This window comes from Xyrauchen texanus, chromosome 3 (genome assembly GCF_025860055.1).
Source record: "Xyrauchen texanus isolate HMW12.3.18 chromosome 3, RBS_HiC_50CHRs, whole genome shotgun sequence".
Classification (NCBI taxonomy): domain Eukaryota; kingdom Metazoa; phylum Chordata; class Actinopteri; order Cypriniformes; family Catostomidae; genus Xyrauchen; species Xyrauchen texanus.
In genome coordinates, this window is record NC_068278.1 from 19,239,592 (window position 1) to 19,262,021 (window position 22,430).

The 22,430-nt window shown below is 36.9% G+C and overlaps 1 protein-coding gene across 3 annotated transcripts in view; it reads right to left on the bottom strand.

Moving 5' to 3' along the window:
• Positions 1-22,430, bottom strand: part of LOC127628507 (amyloid-beta A4 precursor protein-binding family A member 1-like) — an 84,406-nt gene that overhangs the window by 4,025 nt on the left and 57,951 nt on the right. For 2 of the 3 annotated variants that reach the window (XM_052105296.1, XM_052105305.1), the window contains exons 4-12: positions 17,566-17,676; positions 16,106-16,145; positions 14,421-14,566; positions 9,126-9,158; positions 7,438-7,524; positions 6,949-7,134; positions 2,601-2,780; positions 290-502; positions 40-159 (exon numbers count right to left, since the gene is read on the bottom strand). In XM_052105296.1, coding sequence (XP_051961256.1) covers positions 40-159; positions 290-502; positions 2,601-2,780; positions 6,949-7,134; positions 7,438-7,524; positions 9,126-9,158; positions 14,421-14,566; positions 16,106-16,145; positions 17,566-17,676 — 1,116 coding nt within the window. The remainder of the gene's footprint in view (positions 1-39; positions 160-289; positions 503-2,600; positions 2,781-6,948; positions 7,135-7,437; positions 7,525-9,125; positions 9,159-14,420; positions 14,567-16,105; positions 16,146-17,565; positions 17,677-22,430) is intronic. The other variant, XM_052105314.1, reaches the window with a different exon arrangement.

The following is a 22,430-nucleotide window of genomic DNA, read 5'->3' on the forward strand; positions in this document are numbered from 1 at the left end:
ACAAATCTCACAGCACTGCAAGACTTTTAAAATACTCACAATGCCATTTTGCACACTAAAGCCAAGCTGATATCTCAAGTCTGGTCTTCTGATGAGAACAGTGGTCACAGGTGGGCATCTCACAATGTTTAGCTTTATTCTGGATTGGTTCTTCAATGCCTAAAAGACAATATTATTTTTATTTAAAATGATTGAAATGCGATGAACACCCATTGCTATGAACTCTTGTTAATAAAATAACCTTAATCACAATAATATTGAAGTCCACTTAATCTGGGACCTACTGTACCTTGATAATACTCTGGCAGGTGGAGAGGGGTAATCCGACCAGGCTGGTACCATTGAGTGACATAATCTGGTCTCCAATGTTCAGTCTTCCAGACTTCTCAGCAGGGCCACCATGCATCATGTTTGCTATAATAACTGTGGGCAGGATGGAGCCCCAGCCTGATTCCACAATCACCACCCCAAGAATCTCTCCCTTCTGCTTCTCTATGTAAACCTGCACACAGTAAAGTGAACACACCCACATACAAAAAGTCACACACCACTTTTATCACTGTTCAAACACTACAGCTGCCAGATGAAGGCATACTATATATGGTACACATTTTCTTCACATTACAGTTTTGTTTTTGCTATCAAGGCATGTTCTTAAATTTCCCATGAAATTGATTGTTTTGTGGCTTTTGGATCATGTACGTTAGCTTTGGGGCCATCTATATGCTAGTGTACTCCTAAAAGCTGCCAAAATGAACTTTTAGCATATACAGTGCATCCGGAAATTATTCACAGCACTTCACTTTTTCCACATTTTGTTATGTTACAGCCTTATTCCAAAATTGATTAAATTCATTATTTTCCTCAAAATTCTACAAACAATACCCCCATAATGACAATGTGAAAGAAGTTTGATTGAAATATTTGAAAAAATCTATTAAAAATAAAAAACGATAAATAAAAATAACACATGAACATAAGTATTCACAGCCTTTGCTCAATACTTTGTTGAAGCACCTTTAGCACCAATTACAGCCTCAAGTCTTTTTGTGTATGATGCTACAAGCTTGGCACACCTATTTTTGGGCAGTTTCTCCCATTCTTCTTTGCAGGACCTCTCAAGCTCCATCAGGTTGTATGGGGAGCGTCGGGCTCTGGCTGGGCCACTCAAGGACATTCACAGAGTTGTCCCGTAGCCACTCCTTTGTTATCTTGGCTGTGTGTTTAGGGTCGTTGTCCTGTTGGAAGATGAACCTTCACCCCAGTCTGAGGTCCAGAGCGCTCTGGAGCAGGTTTTCATCAAGGATGTCTCTGTACATTGCTGTATTCATCTTTCCCTCAATCCTGACTAGTCACCCAGTTCCTGCCGCTGAAAAACATCCCCACAGCATGATGCTGCCACCACCATGCTTCACTGTAGGGATGGTATTCGCCAGGTGATGAGCGGTGCCTGGTTTCCTCCAGACATGACGCTTGCCATTCAGGCCAAAACTTTCAATCTTTAGTTTCTCATGGTCTGAAAGTTCTTCAGGTGCCTTTTGGCAAACACCAGGCGGGCTGTCGTGTGCCTTTTACTGAGGAGTGGTTTCTGTCCGGCCACTCTATCATACAGGCCTGATTGGTGGAGTGCTGCAGAGATGGTTGTTCTTCTGGAAGGTTCTCCTCTCTCCACAGAGAAACGCTGCAGCTCTGTCAGTGTGACCATCGGGTTCTTGGTCACCTCCCTGACTAAGGCCCTTCTCCCCTGATCGCTCAGTTTGGCGGAGCGGCCAGCTCTAGGAAGAGTCCTGGTGGTTACAAACTTCTTCTATTTATAGACAATGGAGGCCACTGTGCTCATTGGGACCTTCAATGCTGCAGAAATGTTTCTGTACCCTTCCCCAGATCTGTGCCTCGATATAATCCTGTCTCAGAGGTCTACAGACAATTGCTTGGACTCCATGGCTTGGTTTGTGCTCTGACATGCACTGATAACTGTGGGACCTTGTATAAACAGGTGTGTACCTTTCCAAATCATGCCAAATCAACTGAATTTACCACAGGTGGACTCCAAACAAGTTGTAGAAACATCTAAAGGATGATCAGAGGAAACAGGAGGCACCTGAGCTCAATTTTGAGTGTCTGGGCAAAGGCTGTGAATACTATGTACATGTGATTTTTTTTTATTTTTTATTTTTAATACATTTGCAAAGATTTCCAACAAACTTCTTTCACGTTGTCATTATGGGGTATTGTTTGAAGAATTTTGAGGAAAATAATGAATTGAATCCATTTTGGAATAAGGCTGTAACATAACAAAATGTGGAAAAAGTGAAGCGCTGTGAATACTTTCCGGATGCACTGTACATGCATATAAAATGTATATTTACTTTCTTTGATACTGATTTGACTCATCTTGAACCTGTGGCATATTTTTGTCCAATCAAATACAATCTAGAATGAGAATGTCCCCTCTCCTTATTACCACCGTAAAACCATCACCAACTTTGTTTCAATAGAAAGAAATATGAAAGAAAACTGTGCTCAACAAGCAATTTCAAGGGGTCTTCAATATTTCTGTGTTATCACACTTAAATTCAAGTCATGCATTTTCCACTTACATCTTTGCAGTTTTCAGACTTGGAAAAGTGAATGAGGTCATCATTGTACATGTCTTGTGTGTTGAGGAGGTCGCTGTACTCTTTCTGGCTCAAATCCTCTGGGTTGATGCCATTGGCACGCAGGAACTCTTGGTATGCTACACTGAAAGCCTGGCCGATGGATTGTGCTATGAGCTGAGCCTAATGAAAAAGAAAATCAAGTTAAAATTCAACTGCTAAAACTCAACAAAAAGGTTCTATATGTTTACAACTGTCAATGCATTAGGCATCATGAACTAACAATGAAGAATATTTCTAAAGCATTTATTAATCTTGGTTAATGTGAATTGATAAATATTTCAAATTCAAGTTCATAATGCATTAATGTTAGCGTGTAAAACATTTAATGTAAAATATCTTTTAGTGTCATTATATGTAGAAATTAACACAACCCAAAATTAATTTAATGCTGTAAATGTATTGGTAATTAATTTTAATTCAACTATTAAAGTTTTAGGTTTTATACATTTATAATTTAGTCATAAAATGTGATCTTATCTTCACAAGTATAGACACACAATGCTTAAGCTAACAACACACAAACAATTATTATCTTTCATGTATTTTTTTCTCCCATTAAACATTAACAGTGCTGTGGAACAAGTACTGTATGTAAACCCTTGGATTTAATAACTGGTTGATCATCCTTTGGCACCAATAACCTCAGCCAAGCATTTACAGTAGATGTGGATTAGACCTGCACAACGTTCAGAAGGAATTTAGGACCATTCCTTGTTACAGAACTGCATTTTCTAAGGATGTCCGGTTAGGTCATTCCACAGCATCTCTATTGGTTTAAGGCAGGGGTGGGCAACTATTTTAGGTAAAGGGGCCACATCGGGCTTTATGTAGTGCATGGGGGGGCCACATTTGATTCCTTTTGAGATACAATGTTCTGTGTTACAATGTTGGTTTTTGTATCTTTTTAGCCCAGAAATAGTTGTGTACTCAATTTTCTGAAGTGTATCTGTGACTAATGGGACTATTCTGCATTTGCCTTAAGTACTGTATTGCTCTACAAAGATAGATACTTTTCTATCAGGCATTAAAAAACTGAATAAAGGCTGATCTTATAAAATGTATTTTACCATCTGTTAATGTATTATTCAATTTAACAATCTCTACATCAGGGGTCTTTTTTATTATTATTATTTTTTAGTATTTATCGAACTATTAATGTTTGTTCGCAAAGTGGGCGAGTTTACTTATTTTTTTCTAAAACATTACCGGTTTACATGCTAAAAGCGTCATGATGCAGGTCTCCTCTCTGGTTTGACTTTCAGCACACAACTGAATAACACAGACTGCATGACTATGATAAATGATTACTGCAAGAGTTAGATTAACATACAGGTGCGAAGGGACTTCAGCATTCCTAAATTGCACTAATAAAAAATACATACATATTCGTCTCTGGATTCCTTTTGTTCGCATGTCAATGAGGCAGAGATCTACTTTTATATATAATTTAATCACTGAGAAGGTTCACCTGCAAAGTAGCACCAAACATCACAAGCAGCCACAAGAATGGACACCGAGTAGCCATATAACACTTTTCATTAAGCAGAATATTGCACTACAGATCGCTAAGTTTGTTCAAAGGGGAAATCGAGACGGAAAAAGCACACTTGCGTGCATGGTTGCCAGATTGCACAAAATACGTTTAACATTAGGCAGACTATTTCCAATTTGATTAAGTATAAATCTCAAACTGAGGGTGTTGTGTCTCTTATTTGGCAACCTATTGTTTAACGCTTGTGGAGACACGTTAGGTCCCAATGCAAGTTAACTGAAATATCCAATGAAAAAAAATATATATATTTTACAATAAATGAGTCACGGGCCACATTATACCATGTGGAGGGCCTGATCTGGCCCATGGGCTGTATGTTGCCCATGTCTGGTTTAAGGTCTGGGCTCTGACTAAGTCACTCCAAAAGGTGGATTTTCTTTATTTTTTTAAGTCATTCCATAGTGGAATTACTTTGATGTTTAGGGTCATTGTCTTGCTGCATCACTCACTTCTACTGAGCTTCAGCTGGCACACAGCCACCCTGACATTATCCTGTAGGATATCTTGATTACCTTTCGAAAAAAAATTCCCTCAATGATGGCAAGCGGTCCAGACCCCGAAGCAGCAAAGCAGGCCCAATTCATGATGCTCCATCCACCGTTATTCACCGTTAGGATGATGTTTTCATGTTGGAACGCGGTGCCCTTTTTACATCATACGTAGCGCTGCATGTTCTTCCCAAATAATTTTTACCTTAGTTTCATCATTCCAAAAAACATTTTCCCAATATCCTTGCGGAAGGTGGCCTTTGGCAAACTTCGGGCATGCAGCAATGTTTTTGTTGGAAAGTAGCAGCTTCCTTCGTGGTGTCCTGCCACTGACACCATGTCTGTTTAATGTTTTCCGTATAGTGGACTCATCAACAGAGATGTTAAAAAGTTTCTATGATTCCTTCAAGTCTTTAGCTGTCACTTTAGGGTTCTTTTTTTACCTCACTGAGCATTCTGCAGTGTGACCTTTGATTCCTCTTGGCTAAACGGGCACTTCTAGGGAGAGTAGCTACAGTACTAAATCATATCAATTTACAGACAATTTGTCTAACTGGTGACAGGTGAATATCTAAGCATTTCAAGATAACTTTGTACCTTTTCCAGGTTTATGCAAAACAACAATTCTTGATCATAAGGCTTCTGAGATCTCTTTTTTGTAAGGCATGGTCCAATTCAGCAGATGCTACTTGTGAAAAGCAAACTCCAAATGTTTGAGTGCTTTTTATAAGTCAAAGTAGCTCGAACCCACACCTCCAATCTCATTTCATTAACTGAATGCCAGGTTTGCCAACTCCTGTCTCTAATTATCTTTTGTTGACATCATTTGTCTAGGGGTTCACATACTTTTTCCAGCCTACACTGTGAATGTTTGAATGATGTATTCAACATGTACAAGAACAATACAATAATTTGTGTTTAAACAGATTGCATTTGTTCAAATAACTTAGATGAAGATCAAAACAGATTTTATGACAAATTATCCATAAATGCAGGTAATTCCAAAGGGTTCATAAACCTTTTCTTGCCACTGTGGTTTCCAAGTGTTACCAATCACCAGATATGATATTGTATAACTAATATATGACATTGTCTGAATGCAAATTGATTCATCAAACCATACTTAGAGAACAGCACTTGTTTGTATACAAAAACAACATGACAGCTACACACAAGAGATCACAAGGGTGGGGCCCCTCAGGACGGTCACAAACACGCCATTTGCTCTCATTTCACAGATGGACTAAATGCTGTGACATTTATGGCCTCTTTAAATTCATCCAGTTTCACTGCAGCTGAACAGAGAAAAGGTCACTCCATTGTCTACCGATTCCACCCAAACAGTGAGACGCCAAGAACACCATCTGGATTAATGTTATTAGAGGTCACCACAATGGCCAGTGACTGCAATACTGAGCATGCTGGAAAACAATGTGAGGAGACTAAAAATAAATTAACCTGGTGAATGGAGGATTATGTGTGATAAAGGTGGACTATTAAAGCAATAAGCTACGAAAGACTTGCGTTAAAATGATGTTTTCATGGATAAGGGTTGTTCAGTTTCAAATTGTCCATGAAAACCATACAAAATGCTTTGACTTCTGACATGTCGGTATGAAATCCATTAATGCCGCATTATTGATTGAATTAATATTGAAACTACAATATGGCTTTGTGCGATTACTAAACCTTAAAGGCTGCATTTTAAATAGCCTTTTTTAATATCAATCATCATGTTGTCATTTTTACTTATTTTTGTAGCTTTTTAATCTTTTTTTCTTATATGTATCTTTCACTGTGGCTCTCTTAAATATTTTGGCCAGTCATGTGTTCAACAGATCCAATGTTCAAATAAAATTATGTATTGTTAGAACAGTGAAAAAGCTTTTGTACCTCTTTGTAAATTTTTCAGCATTCCTAAATAAAACACTGTTAAAATCCGTATCGTACCTGCCAAACATTTGCATATCAGTGCATCCCTTCATTTTACATTACATCATTTTACAATACTGCAATGTTGAAGCAATAATCTGAATTAGGTTACTGAAAGAGTTTAAACACAAGCTAGTTCAAACAGCAAAAGACTGTCTTCAAAGTGATGGAATTTGTTTCAGTGTTTTATCAAAGCCTTTTTCTGGTTGAGATACAGTGAGGTTTATCTAAATGCCAGCCACTCTGACAAGCCTTCTTTTGCCAATTTTTGATAAGTTCACACTGAATCTTACAGTAGTTAGAATAAAGAACTCACATCTTCTGACTCAAATACGTGACAGATCATCTTGTACTGGCGCTTCTCATCCTGGGCAGGGTCAGATGCATCCATGTTCTCCTGAGAGTCAGAGCGAGGCATTCTCCTTCTGGCCATTAACACCACAATGTTCCCAATGTCGGCAATGTAGGAGATGGTCCTTAAAGGATGGTCCATCATGGTCTCCTATGAATCAAGAGTAGATGGAATGGTAAGATTACTGATAAATAATTAAATAAAAATTATATTATATTCAATATGATTATATACAACTTTGTTGTAGTTTGACTTTTAACTACTTTAAATGATGAGTAGCTTGTAGCTTGAGAAGTTACAGTTTTAGAGTAGCTTCTCACTGACACAAGCCATTAGACTAGTGGTCCATCAATAATATGAGGCACTCGTTAAAATATAGAGCACATTTGTAAATCAGTAAAAAGTCTAAGTATTTTTCACCCCAAAAAATTTGCAGATGTGATGGTGAGGTACCTGTGAGTCTGCATTAAGCACTTTGATTCTCTGAGTTGAGATGAAGAGGTCCACCTCCGTCATGGGCTGAGCTTCACCTTCTGGAGCCTGAAGAGAGAGAGAGGACCATGACCATTAGTCACTGAGGCAGAGAAAAAGAGATAGTCAGTAATAGATAGAGAAAGAGACAGATGACAAAGCCCAGAGATGCCATGAAGGAGTGTGCAAGCAACGTTTCTTGTGCTTTAAGATGAAACTCAAGAACATTGCATTGATTAACAAACACTGCCATCTCAAAGGCCAAAAAAATCTTTTACATAAGCGTTTCCCAACCATTTTTAGTCATCGATATTTCTTAAACTGAAGCAGTTATTTTATCTATTATATTATGACTGCATTTAGTTAGGAAATAGTGTTGTATTGTTGTGGATAAAAGCGACTCGAGGTTCAGTGGGGGGCTTCATGTCACCTGTTGCAGGGCTCCCTGTTCTTCTATTCTATTCTATTTGCAAAAGGAATGTTTTATTTCCTATAGACACACTAAAGCTGAAGATATAAATAACCATCTAAAGAAAAATGCTTTTGTGAAACACACACACACACACACACACACACACACACACACACATATACATATACATACATATATATATATATATATATATATATATACATATATATATATATATATATATATATATATATATGTGCTTCTAAGTGTCATTCACTTATTGAAAAAAAAAAAAAAAAAAGATATTTTTTCCCCCATTATTTTTACCTTTTGACAGCCCTATTATTTTAATTTTAAAGTCGAAATGTTTGCTCTTTAGTTTGAATAAAGCAAAATCAAAACTCTGGAACCTACATACGTATACCCCTGGTTGGGAAACACTTTTGCATGATCTCCTTCATTAAGAACTCTGATTACCTGTGAATTTGTTCATAAGCCAGCTTGTATGGCAAGCTGACATGTGGTTAGTTTGGTTAGTTTTGTTCTTTTGTTCTTCATTTAAAAAGACTGAGTAGTAAGTGAGAAAGAAAGAGAGAAGAGAGAGAACCCCTGAGTGCTGAAAAACTGAATTTAAAAGAACAAAAGAAGTGCGTAACATGCTGTGCCAGAGATACACCTTCAAAAACAGCCACAAACACAGCATAGTATCTTAGAATGGAAAGGATAAGATACAAAGAATAAGAAAGTAAAGAACATTAGCATTTTCTGTATCCAGCAAATTACACTTTCTGAACTTTAAAGGTACAGTTCATCCAAAAATGTAAATTCTTTCATCCTTCACTCACTCTCACCCTTTCGTTCTTCCATGGAGCACAAAAGGAGATGTTAGGCAGAGTATTAGCCACAATCACCATTCACTTTTATTGTATATTTTTTCCTTACAATGAAAGTGAATGGTGACTGAGGGTAAATGATGACAGAGTTTTCATTTTTGGGTGAACTATCCCTTTAAGCTGTTCCAATGTTTTCCAAGTAAGATCTGGAGATAAAACTGAGGCAATGTTTGGTGTGGGATGAACAATGGCTAACAGACTGAGCAGACAAACACAGGTACATGACTTGTTGCTAGATTCAGAAAAATGGCAAATTGAAGAACGACAAGAAATTTGAAAACATCAAAAGATTTGAAACCAAGTACAAAAGACGACAAAGAACGAAAAGAAAAACAAAACACCAAACTGATTATCAATTACTGCACCTTCTTCCTGTTTTTGGCTAATTTCTGGGCCGTCTGCTTAGCATGGAACAAACAGAGACAGGAACATTGTTAGATTAAGCAGAACTGAGCAACTTGGTCACATTTGGGGTGAAGTTGTCAGTTGAAAGAACACCACAGTGATTCTTAGTTCACACCTGGTATTAAGATGCATTTAGGTGATCTGATCACATGTGTCAAATGAGACAGATGGCTGTTTACACCTGGTCATTTAATTGCGTCTCCTGTAACATTGAGTTCGGATTTGGAAGGGGAGGGTCTCTGTTACATGACAACATACACACATAAGTGTGTTACTGCATGATTTAAAGCAACAAAAAAAACAACGGTGCTCTGTTTCTCCCAGATGCGGTTGAAATTGAATCTAAGCAGAAACGCAACATGTCAAGCAGAATTGTCCGTTATTTTAGTGAATTACCTGTATTTAAGGAGCTTCAGGTGTTCTTGCTTGTCATCTGTATTGATATCTGGGTGAAAATCTTGTGATTGTGTATGTATCTGCTGTTCTAAATTTTCTGATCGGACAATTATTTTCTTTGAAAGTGCTCATAACAGGCAAAGTTTAAACTCTTTGTTTTAGCGCAGCAGTTGATTGACAGGTGAGGGGTGATGCTTCACTGCTGCCGGGATGCATACAGGACGGATTAGCGTTTACACCTCAATTGCGAAGTGGACACATGCATTTTTCACCACATTCCTATATGTCATTTATGACCAATCACAAACGTTTTAGACCCGTTTAGACCTGCGTTTAGGGTTATCACCACATGTGATCGGATCACCCAAACCACATCTTAATACCAGGTGGAAACAGGGTCTTAATGAGACCATCTCTTGGAGAGTCTTTCTGCTCAAGCTGCACCGTGAACACTACATAGCCAAAATTATGTGGACACCCGAACACTGCACCCAGTTAATTTAATAACCATACACATTAATCCCTCCCTTTGTTACAAAAGCTTCCACTCTTCTGGAAAGGCTGAAGCCTGACTGTGTTTCAATTCTTCCTAAAGATGTTGAATGGTGCTCAAGTCTGGGCTTCCACACCAGACTAGGTAAACTATTTTATGACAGTGCTGTGTTGAAAGCCACTGAGCTCGTTGGTATGCCCCATTCTACTGAAAATGTTTGTCTAGGAAGATTATACGGGTGTATGCTTGATGTTTTGCAGCTGTTAGTAATGGGTTAATTTTAGTCCACATCCTTTTGGCCATGTAGTGTGTCTGAAAAATGACTCCTGGGATATTTATCCACATGGGGAGGACCGTAGTAAAGCTTACAAGACACCACCCTACAATATGTTGACCTAATACACTAGGCTGTTTTATTTCATGGTAATTTGCATTACCATCCACCAGGTGGCCCATTTGTGCTTTTAATTTCATATGTTGAAAATTGATGTTATATTAGAGAACATCCTGTTCATAAAACTATAAAAAGCAGAGAGGATAGAATTAGATTAAGAGCAAGTTTAGAAATGCCATTGAGTAGTGAAAATGGATCAAACTGGCCATCAAAGGAAGACCTACGTCAATGGCCGCTGCGTCTGGGCATATTGTTTCAGATTTCTCACTCTCTCTGTATGGAATCTGAACTTTGATTGGCACACTACATGGAAGATGAAAATCTATTTCAAATAACTGTGTTAATGTATTGCCACTCAGTTCAGTAAGGGAGAAGGTAGAGTCTCAAACACTGAGATGAGTTGTGAGCAACTAAAACAAAGAATTCATAACTTAAAGCCACTTTAAATCGTCTTTAACAAAGGAGATAAAATACTGAGGACCAAAATCTGTAAGCAATATAAAATGTGGTGGTAATCGTAAACCAATGCCAGAATTTATATTTTTTTGCAAAGGGACAGTTGAGGGTCAAGTCCTTAAATCAGAAAATCTGACAACTGTTTGGCCTAAGTAGAGATTTCGCTATTCTAAGGGGGAGCTCTCTCCATTACAAGAGAACTGGAAAAACTATACATCATTAAAGATCTGGTAGACTACTTGTCCCACCACGATGCAACTGAAAGAGACCTAATACGATTTGACATTCTTTGCTGCTCACTTTGACTAATAAAGATCTAATGCACTTTTTAGGATGATGTGATTGTTTTGTTTCTGATGTGAAAATGTGAGAACGTCCCTCCCAGAAAGCCAATTTATGTTCTTAAATATTTTTCATACGTTACATTCCTGAAAATGTGAAAAATTCCACTCTCTGAAATGTAAAGGTGCACTCAGTATTTTACGTTAGTCAATATGGCAGTTGTTTTGGACTTGACATCTAGGGTCATGAATTCAGCATCATTCAAATGCAATAGTTTACAGGTACCACTACCATTGTAGAAATGTACTATTCACAATTCACGACTATGTCCAATAAAAGGGCGGTTACTAAGAGTACGCAAGTTGGGGGCCTGGGTAGCTCAGCGAGTCAAGATGCTGACAACCACCCATGGATTCACGAGTTCGAATCCATGGTGTGCTGAGTGACTCCAGCCTGGTCTCCTAAGCAACCAAATTGGCCCGGTTGCTAGGGAGGGTAAAGTAACATGGGGTAACCTCATCGTGGTCGCTATAATGTGGTTTGTCGGTGGGGCGCGTTGTGAGTTGTGCGTGGTTGCCACGGTGGATGGTGTGAAGCCTACACATGCACTACGTCTCTGCAGTAATGTGCTCAACAAGCCACGTGATAACATGCGCGGGTTGACGGTCTCAAAAGTACCAAGACAACCCAGAAATATAATGTTCTCAAAGCCACATATGTTTCAAATTTGAAGATAATCTAACAAAAACTTTTTTTCCTGCAAGCTTTTTTCTCTGTAAAATCACTGCCGGTGTACAGAGTAAAATTAAGGTTCCGCCTTTCAAGACGTCACAAAATCGGACTGCACTGCTTGACTATTATGAATAAAACTATGCTCTATTTTTAAAAATAGACTTTGGAGACAGGCTCATTTTGTTTACGGGACTCTTAATATATTAGATAATAAATATACAGTTTTACAACTTGAATGCTGCTCAGTTTGCATAGTTTGTTGAAGAACGATGACGGAGGGTAATTCTTCCATGCGAAATCTCATGTAAACAATGGAGAATATATAAATATTTCTCAGATTGATCACTTTTATGGACAAAAAGTGCTATTGAATGTTTTCCAATGAACGCTTTTCATGGACAATTGACCCAAGTGTGGTGAACTGGATTCATCTGGTGATCGTGTTTTCATAACAAAGGTATGAAGTCCTGTTTTGATATTGCATGTTTTCATTTGTATTCCTGGCACAAATAACTAAATTGCTGTTTCTGGAGCATTGCTATCGTGAAACAGAGATCAGATATCAATGTTGAACCCTTAGAGCTATGAAAAGATGTATAATTTGTTAACATTAATTATATTAAATGTAAGCAGAGTGACGTCTCTACCACGTGAAGGGGAATTGTGTATCAACAGGTTAAAGGAATAGTTCATTCCAAAATATTTTCTCATCATTTACTCACACTTATGCCATCCTGGATGTGTTTGACTTCATTTCTTCAGCAGAACACAAATCAAGATTTTAAGAAGAATTTCTCAGGTCTTTTTGTCCATACAATGCATGTGAATTTTGAAGCTCCAAAAATCACATATGTCAGCATAAAAGTAATCCATATGACTCCAGTTGTTAAATCAATGTCTCCAAAAGTGATTTGATAGGTGTGGGTGAGAAACAGATCAATATTTTTGTAATTTTGTTTTTAATAAATTCTCCTCCCTGCTGAGTAATCTGCACTTTAACTTCTTCTATCTTCTTCTTGTGTTCCTGGTGATTCACATTATTCATGCATATCGCCCCGGGAGAAGAACTTCTAGCAAAAATTATTTAAATATTGATCTGTTTTCACCCACACCTATCACATCACTTCTGAAGATATAGATTTAACCAGTGTCTTATGGATTACTTTTATGCTGTCTTCATGTGTTTTTTGGAGCATCACAATTTTGACATCCATTAACTTGCATTGTATGGACCTAGAGAACTGAAATTTAAAAATCTAAATTTGTGTTCTGCAGAAGAAAGAAAGTCGCACACATCTGGGATGGCATGAGGGTGAGTAAATGAGAGAATATCCATTTTTGGGTGAACAATTCCTTTAAGAAGTTTCTATAATAGGGCCCCTGATCCCCAAAATGGGATGCTGGTGTCCTGGTATCCCCACCATGCTGCTTTACTAGTTTAACCAGCAAGACTACATAGGTTAACCCATTTCAAGACTACATTAGGTCAACCAGCATCACAAGCTAAATTGTGATGGTGAACAGCATAGATATGCTGGTCCACAGGCTACACCAGCACCAAACCAACAATTACTCTAATCTACAATCAACCAATTCCCTATGTAACTACCTATAACATTCTGTAACAGAAATTGACATTATAAGTTATATTCACACAAAATGTGTTCTCTGGTGACACAAGCACATGCTGAAGAACAGTGACGTGCAGTCGGCACCTTCAAACCATTCAGAGAAGGGGTGATATAAATGGAGATGGAAAAATTATTTAAATTCTTAAAAGTTTTTCCCCCATTTTTTTTTTTTGTGCATATGCGTTTAATAAGTAAACACTTAAAAAAAAAGCTCAAATAACTTTGCATAGATTCTCTTGTTTGACAGAGTGTAAGTGGTCCATGGCAGCCAATCAAAACAATGTTGCTGAAGAACAACACGATTAATGCACTACACGCCACTGCTAAAAAAAACACTATATGGTACAGGTGCTGGGCTCACTGCATTTTTTAAGGTGGAGGTAAAAAATGCTGAAGTAATGCAGCTGACACAGAGAATGGCTGATTCATGTTGCAGGAGGATGAAGGTGGGAAATGTCTCTGATCCTATAGGAACAAGAATCATGGTATAGGTCCCTATGTCAGCATTTGACAACAGAGTAATTTCATTGTCACAGGAGGTTCACAAATTCTTATTTTCTCTCGTGATGTGGCCTGGCATTTCAATTTGAATAACAAAATAAGACTTTCTGCCCTGGAAAGATGCACCTTCATCATTTTGCATCCGAGGAATAAAATGCTTGTGCAATAAATACACAGTATGTATCGTAAAAGTCAGAGCACAGCTCTGAATTTCTTATGAATACCCCATTCTTTTGTCCTAGAAATGTCACTTTTGGTTTCTTAGAGCATTTATGCTGATCCTGAAGTACGTATTGCTTAGGAAGTGTCCTTAAGAAGGTTCAGATAAGTTTACTTATAATAAAGTGCAGTCAGAGCTGTTTCGCCTCACCTTAATGCGATTCACAGCCTCCTGAGCCTGCATCATGCGGACATTTTTGGAGGGAGTCTTGTCGGAGAGCAGCTGGGTGGAGCCCAGGTAGTTAGCAGCAAAGATAATACCATCGATGAGGTCCTCTGGGTCACATGGACCTGGTACTGAGTGAGAGAAGAGAACATTCCAGATAATTGTAAAAACGTGCTTTGGTTGTGCTATAAGAATTTTGTATAGTACATTATCTGAGGACCTGAACTTGAAAATTAAATATAACATTTAAATGTGATGTGTATAAAATGTTTATGTTGACACTATAAAGCCGTTTGTATCAAATATGATACACAAAATTTGACGGCTCCTGTTTTACTCTCTGTTCAAGCTGACGCGCCAAACCTGTATGGTATTTAAGTTTCACAAGTTTATGGCATCATCTAGTGTTTATTTGTGGAAAAAGTGGTTTCAAAGTTTATATTGATCTATTTAAAATGGTGGCGGATTTATGCGAAAAGTGACTCTTATGTTGGAGTACAGTAATATGACATAATCAGTTTCTTCAATTAAAATGGTCAGTAATGATTACATTATTACTGATATTTTAAAATGAGTATTTGCTGAATATAAGCAACTTGTGTTTGGTAATTGTTTTATTATTATATTTTATTATATTATTGAAACCCCCCTTCGAAAAATCCATGTTTCAAATGTGATACAACAGGTTTGTGAGGTATATCTCTCATTCACCATTACATTACATTACATTCATGCAGACCACATAAATAAATAAAAATACAAATCTCAGAGCTTTGAAACTTCTGATTTTATAAGATATATTTAAAGTGTCAACTAATATTTCTGTGTATTTTCATATATGCAGCCAGCTCTGTCATTATAAAGATCTCATTATTTTACATTATAAGTTATTACAATGTCCTCTTACTAAGTTTCTGATACTTAGCAAAATAAGTTTGACAATTTCCATTTTTTAAATGTTACTATAGCGTTTGGTGCATAAAATATATCTGAAAATATATATATATATATATAAAAAAAAAAAAAGATTCATATTATATTTGATTACTATGATATATTTCAATCCATATTTATAGACCAAGAAGAGGAAGTTGTCATGACGAACTCTCAAACATTTGGTATCTCTGAAAAGTCCAGGGAGACCCCAAGATTTACCACTGAGCCTATATGAACTAAGATAAACATATATAACAAATGTCCGACACATTAAAAAAGTTGTGCAGAATTTATTTTTATAGTTTGTCTAATAACAGTTCAATGTCAAAAAATTTGAATTTTCTTACAATTCTTTGATATGCTTTACAAGGTCCTTGTAGTTCTTTTATCCTAGCTTATTGTGCAGAGACAGCTATAAGTCATTTGTATTTGATTCCCCAGAAAAATGTAAACACTATGGATATGTGGCAGAAATAAAACATTACTCTGTTTGAGTGGCCCGACATAGTGAGTTTGTGGCGGGACTATATATCTTTTTGCATGACCAATGGAAGACAGGGAGAGCGTTCGGGAATCCAGTTTGTACACTCTTCTATTCTTTGAATATGGTGATGCTATTGCCACAGAAATTACACACTTCACCTTTAAAGGAAACACTAACAGACTTCTACAGTATTTCATAGCAGCACTGAGGAAAACTAACAGAACCTAAAAGATATCAGAGACCACTTTACCTTCTACATATGTGGGGAATGAAGCAAGACTTCTCATTGACTGGACATAAAAGAACAAGGAAAACAAGCAGTTATATTTAGGGATGGGATGTGTATGTCACTGTATACTGCACTGTGCTGGCACTAGTTGCATACATTTTATATCTTTTGTGTATATTTCATATATCTTGCTAAATATTCAATTTATTCTTACAAATGAGTTTAGATTGAGTTCAGAATGTTTTTCGGTGTTAACATTATTAAAGAAATAGTTCGCCCAAAAATGAAAATGTACATTTAATTTACTCACCCCTATGTCATCCCAGATGTGTATGACTATCTTTCTTCAGCAGAGTACAAATAAAATTTTTTAGAAGAATATTTCAGCTCTTTTCATCCATACAATGCAAGTGAAAGGGAGCCAAAATTCTGAAGCTCCAAACATCACATAGGTCAGCATAAAGTAATCCATAAGACTCCTGTGGTTAAATCAGTATCTTCAGATGTGACTTAATATGTGTGCGTGAGAAACAGACCAAGATTTTTGTAAATTTGTACTATAAATTCTCCTCCCTGCCCAGTCAATCTACACTTTATCTTTCACATTCTTCTTCTTGTGTTTTTGGTGATTCACATTCTTCATGCATATTGCCCCCTGCTGGGCAGTAAGTACTTAAAAAAATGTAAAAATGCAAAAATGTACTTAAATATTGATCTGTTTCTCACCCACATCTATCATATCACTCCTGAAGATATTGATTTAACCACTGGAGTTTTATGGATTATTTTTATGCTGGCTTTATGTGGTTTTGGAGCATCAACATTTTGGCACCCATTCACTTTCATTGTATGAACCTACAGAGCTGAAATATTCTTCTAAAAGTCTTAATTTGTGTTCTGCAGATAAACAACAAAGTCATACACTTCTGGGATGGGATGAGGGTGAGAAAATGATGAGAGAATTTTCATTTTTGGCTGAAATATTCCTTTACTCTCAAATTTTGAATTTGCCTCAAAACACATATTTTTTTCTTTTAAAATGTGGTGCACTCAATTTCACTTTAAGGTATTCAACTTCTATTTCAAGACAAGAAAACAAAATAATTTAAATCATTTTTTTGTGCCATTAGCAATACGGCACCACGCAATCACAAAAATATATATTTTTTGAAAGGGTAATAATGTATTTAGTCATGCCACATTTTTAGTGTCAAACATACTGAAGCATATTCAAAATGTTATGAGTACAAATTATGTAACATTTAAAAGTTGCTTCATCTTTCCTCTCTTCCAAAGAACAAAAGTAATATGGCTAAATTATTTTTACATAAATATTAAGGCAAAGGAGAATAAACCGTTTTAAACTTAAAAACCTAAATCACACTGGCAAACACAGAGTCAGTAATATATGTCCTGTAATACATGTCTAATTATTGCCAATGCAATTAAAGACTTTCAGAGGTTTATTGACAGCCGCCTACCTCTTTAATAGCTGGAGATGGAGACTCAAAGCTATCACTCCCCTCATGTGATGGCAGGTGACAGGTGGATGACTCCGCCCCCTGTGGGGAGGTGGAGCCTGAGCCTGGAGACTGGAGAACAGAGAGACATTAATATTGCATGCATGCTTTACAGCCTATTAATTTGGACACAATGTCTGAAGAAATACAAATAGTACATACATGCAGGGCCGGCCCGACCCAATAAACAAACTAAACATTTGTTTAGGGCCCCGTGATTGGTTCGGGGCCCCACCCACCACCCCCATTTATTTTATTTGTTGCCAATCAATTACTCTAATCAACAAAACACACAACCGTATCAATGAAACGTAGTATGTTTCATTTCGTATATTTTTTCTAAATTAACTAGAATTTTCTAGACACCTGTAGGGCCCCATACACTATTTTTGTTTAGGTCCCCCAAACCCCTAGGTCCGGCCCTGCATACATGGATGTATATAGCAAGGCTTTTATTATTATTCTCAATGAAACTATTCAAAAGATTTAACTGGAAGTGAAAAAACTTTTTTGTTTAAAATGTGAGTTACTATAAATGTGAACTAAAAATGAATGAAAACTCCAGATACAATTACAGACAAAATAACTTTTGCTTTTGCACTACAATCAATGTTAGATGGTCGGATATAATTAAGCTCTCAAGCCTGAATATAGACTATCATTATATTCTGTCAAAAAGAAATATTCAAATAGACAAGAAGCATTTGATCCAATACAACCAACCACAGTTTGCTTATTGCATTTTCGGACAGCTTGTAGTAGTGTTATCATAGGCAAGATGGAACAATTTGTGCTGTTGTGTTATTATGGAAGAACAATTAATTTTCCCAACAAAATAAAAAATATTTATGAACAAAATAAAACTAAACTGAAATTGAAAATCAAAATACATTGTGAAATAATAATAAAAATAAAATATTGTTTTAAAAAGATACTAAACATTATGTAGATATGCAGAGACATTATGAGAACATTGTGTTATCATCACAAGAAAATTATTCACAACAATTTATCTTGTTGAATAAATGTATAAAAGAAAATCATTTGAATTTAAAGGCAAAGCACTGAGGTAGGTTAAAACAAAAGGGAGTGATACAATGATAAAAAATTGTGCACCAATTTGATACAGTTTGAAACTGCCAAGTACTGTCAGAGGTACTGTTGTTGGCAGTAGATTTAGACAGCAGCCAACAATCTCCACAAAGAACAAAAATAGGCTATTTTCCAGCTCATGGCAGATTTGTCTACATTTCTCACTGCAATCTTGAGTAGATGTATAGCTCTATCTAAACTGAGCCTTCCCTCTCGGAAAAGGGCATATCTGAGATAGAACTGTGAAATACTGAGCTAGAGAACAAATTGTTCATACCCTTAATAACCAGGTAAGAATTAATATTAAAACCTATTATTGTTAATGGTTTGTCATCATAATGTAGTACAAATACTACAGTCCCACATCGTAGCTCCATTACAACAGTCAGATATGCAAAATGGAAAAGCTTTTCTTACTTAATCCTATAAATAAATAAATATGTATTTTATCTTACACATTAATGTAACACTTTTAAAGTATGAAAACCTTCAAAGATAACCCCTGAGAATATTTACACATTTAGCTCCTCACCTCATCACCATGGTGACGATCTACCTGATACATCCAGACATTTTCCATGTCAATACACAATTCTGAAAGCTCCAGTGGGGGAAAAATGCCTTTTCTCAAGATATACTGAGTAAGTCAAGTGCTACAGCAGATGTTGCTCTTTGGATAGGGTACAAGATATAAAAACAACTCAAGAGGCTCTTTCTCTCTCATCAAACTCAAACAGATGAGCTCATAATGACACCAGACAAAGGGGAGAACACAGCTTCAATTACAGCACTACCTGGGAAAACTGTTCCGGGAGCAGCTGCACTCAAAGTTCATATTCAAGATCACCTGACCACTCATTTCCATGATAATAAAATACTCAATTGTTCTGTAAAATGGTTGGCATGATGGTGATGACAGCAGTATTGAGATCAGAGATTCATTCTTCAAAAAATAAAAACTGTTTACTCATAACTACAAAATGGACTAAAAATGTATGAGTTAAGATCATTCTAGGGAACAGAACCATTCCTAACTGAAGAATCTGAAATATACAGTACATACTGTATACTGAATATTTAGCCCTGACCATTTATTACCATAATATTATTTAAACTTCTACATGCATTTTTTTCTTACTGCAAAGGACAAATAACATTTATTTGGCAAAATCCAAAGCCCTACCTGGGAAAATGGTTCATGGAACAGCTCCCCATAAGAATTATTTACAGAAACCACAACAATACAGTGTCATCCTGTTTAAAATCACTCAGACATTACTGTTAAAGTCTCCATCATGTTAGCAGGTGGAATAAGCAGCACTAATTAACTTGGCTAATAGTACTTGAAGTCACTGTTATTAATTTAATTGCTTTTGACTTTCTATTTGACTCTCTTCATTTATCACATACTTAAATATTCTAAACACGTTCCCCATACATTGATCTTGTACAACAGATTAAAATACGTATAAATAAGTAGCAGTGTGAAGCACTTTAAGCATTAATACAGGGCAAGGGAAAAAGCTGTTTCTCTTCTCTGGTGTTACATGAACCTTCCTGAATTATTTACAGGCCGTCTCTTTCTGTGTCTCTTGACTGCACTAAATAAATCATATTGTGGAGGGGCTTCCAATGAAAACAACAGAGAATGGCAGTGGGCAGGATACCACTGATCTACGTTCAGCATAACACTTTAATAGCAATTCCAGGGTGTCTGAAACTCCTTCTGGGGATGTTTAAAACTCTAAAAAGACAAACTCCATGCCAGCTACTGTTTATGATGCTGAAAACAGCTTTAACAAGCCTAAGATGTTTTGCTGGACTTGGTCTCCCAGTCTGGCAGAGCAGCTTTTCAGCTGGTTTAGCTAGTTGGGTTCCTACAAGTGCCCCAACCCCCACTAAACCAGCAAACCAGACCAGCCTGACCAGGCTGGAAAACCAGGAAATCAGCTTATGCAAGTTTTGCCTAAAGTCTGACCTTTTGTTGGGCCAGTCACATCCATCTATAGCACACATATAATATGTGCACGAATGGTCAAAACATGTCAGAATTTGCCAATAAACTGCTTTCATCACCTTAATGCGCATTTTAATGAATACAAAAATCCACCTCCTCCTAGTGCATTAAATTGTAAGCCTATTTAGAGAGTTTATTCACATGTGAAATGTTTCAATTCAGGATTTCTTATGCAGAATTTTAAAATAAGCATAAAAAAGTTGGATGGAAAGCCAACTAGTTAGATCAACATCCAGTGAGTGAACAGAAACTCCTTGTTGATGAGAGAGGTCAACGGAGAATGGCCACATTGGTTCGAGCTGACAGAAGGCTACGGTAACTCAGATAACCACTCTGTACTGTTGTGGTGGCAGAACAGCATTTCAGAATGCAAAACACGTCAAACCTTAAGGCAAATGGGCTACAACAGCAGAAGACCATGTCAGCTTCCACTTCTGTCAGCTAAGAACAGAAAGCTGAGGCTGCAGATGGCACATGCTCACCACTGGACAGTTGAAGATTGGAAAACCATACCCTGGTCTGAATAATCTCAATTTCTGCTGAGGCACACAGATGGTAAGGTTAGAATTTGGCACCAACAGTATGAATCCATGGACCCAACCTGCCTTGTGTCAACAGTCCAGGCTGCTGGCGGTGGTGTAATAATATGGGGAATGTTTTCTTGGCACACTTTGGCCTGTTAACACCAATTATTGACCACAGCCTATTTGAGTATTGTTGCAGACCATGTGCATCAAGTCAAGTCAATTTTATTTGTATAGCGCCTTTCACAACACACATCATTTCAAAGCAGCTTTACAGAATATTAGCATTAACAGACGATAAGAACTGTAATGTCTATAAAGTCGATTAATCATCATTGTGTAATTTAGATAAAATACAAATTTTAATAGTGTTTATAAATAATTAAATTATAATTGTATTAATAACCCCAGTGAGCAAGCTGTAGGCGACTGGGCATCACTTCATGGCCACAAATTACCCATCTTCTAATGGCTACCATGTCACAAAGTAAAAGTCATCTCAAACTGGTTTCATGAACACGACGATGAGTTCATTGCTCTTCAGTGGCCTTCCCAGTCACCGGATCTGAATCCAATAGAACACCTTTGGTATGTGGTAGAACGGGAGATTCACAGCATGTACAAGTGACAAATCTGCAGAAATGGTCCAGAATCTCAAAGGAATGTTTCTAACATCTTGTGGAATCCATGCCAAAGAATTGAGGCTGTTCAGTATTGGTATAGTTTTCCAAATAAAGTGCTCAGTGTGTGTATATCTCTATCATCTTTACAATCATTTACTACTTCAGCTAAAATTGCAGTGTGTGGTGGCTTGTGTCTTTTTAAAAAGCCACTGGGTTTTTTTAATTAAGTGCAACTCTTTCTTTTTCTCAGAATGCCAAAGAAAATGTGTTCACTCTCGACAGAGAGCCAAATCAACTCTTTCCCAAAGAACTGCCACTAAATGACATCTTGTGCTCGTGAATACAACTCAGATAAACTGGTGATTAATTAACAATGCCAAAATAGGCAACAGAGGAATTTAGCTTTTTGTGTCTCTTAAAAAATGATATGTTTGTTCAGTGAGACAGATTATGTGTATTTTTGTAATGTGTTGGTAATCAACAATTTGACAGATTCAACTGAGATTGATTACAATTATGCTGCACTGAATCTATTAATTATGTAAATGGAAAACATAAGAAAAAAGATTT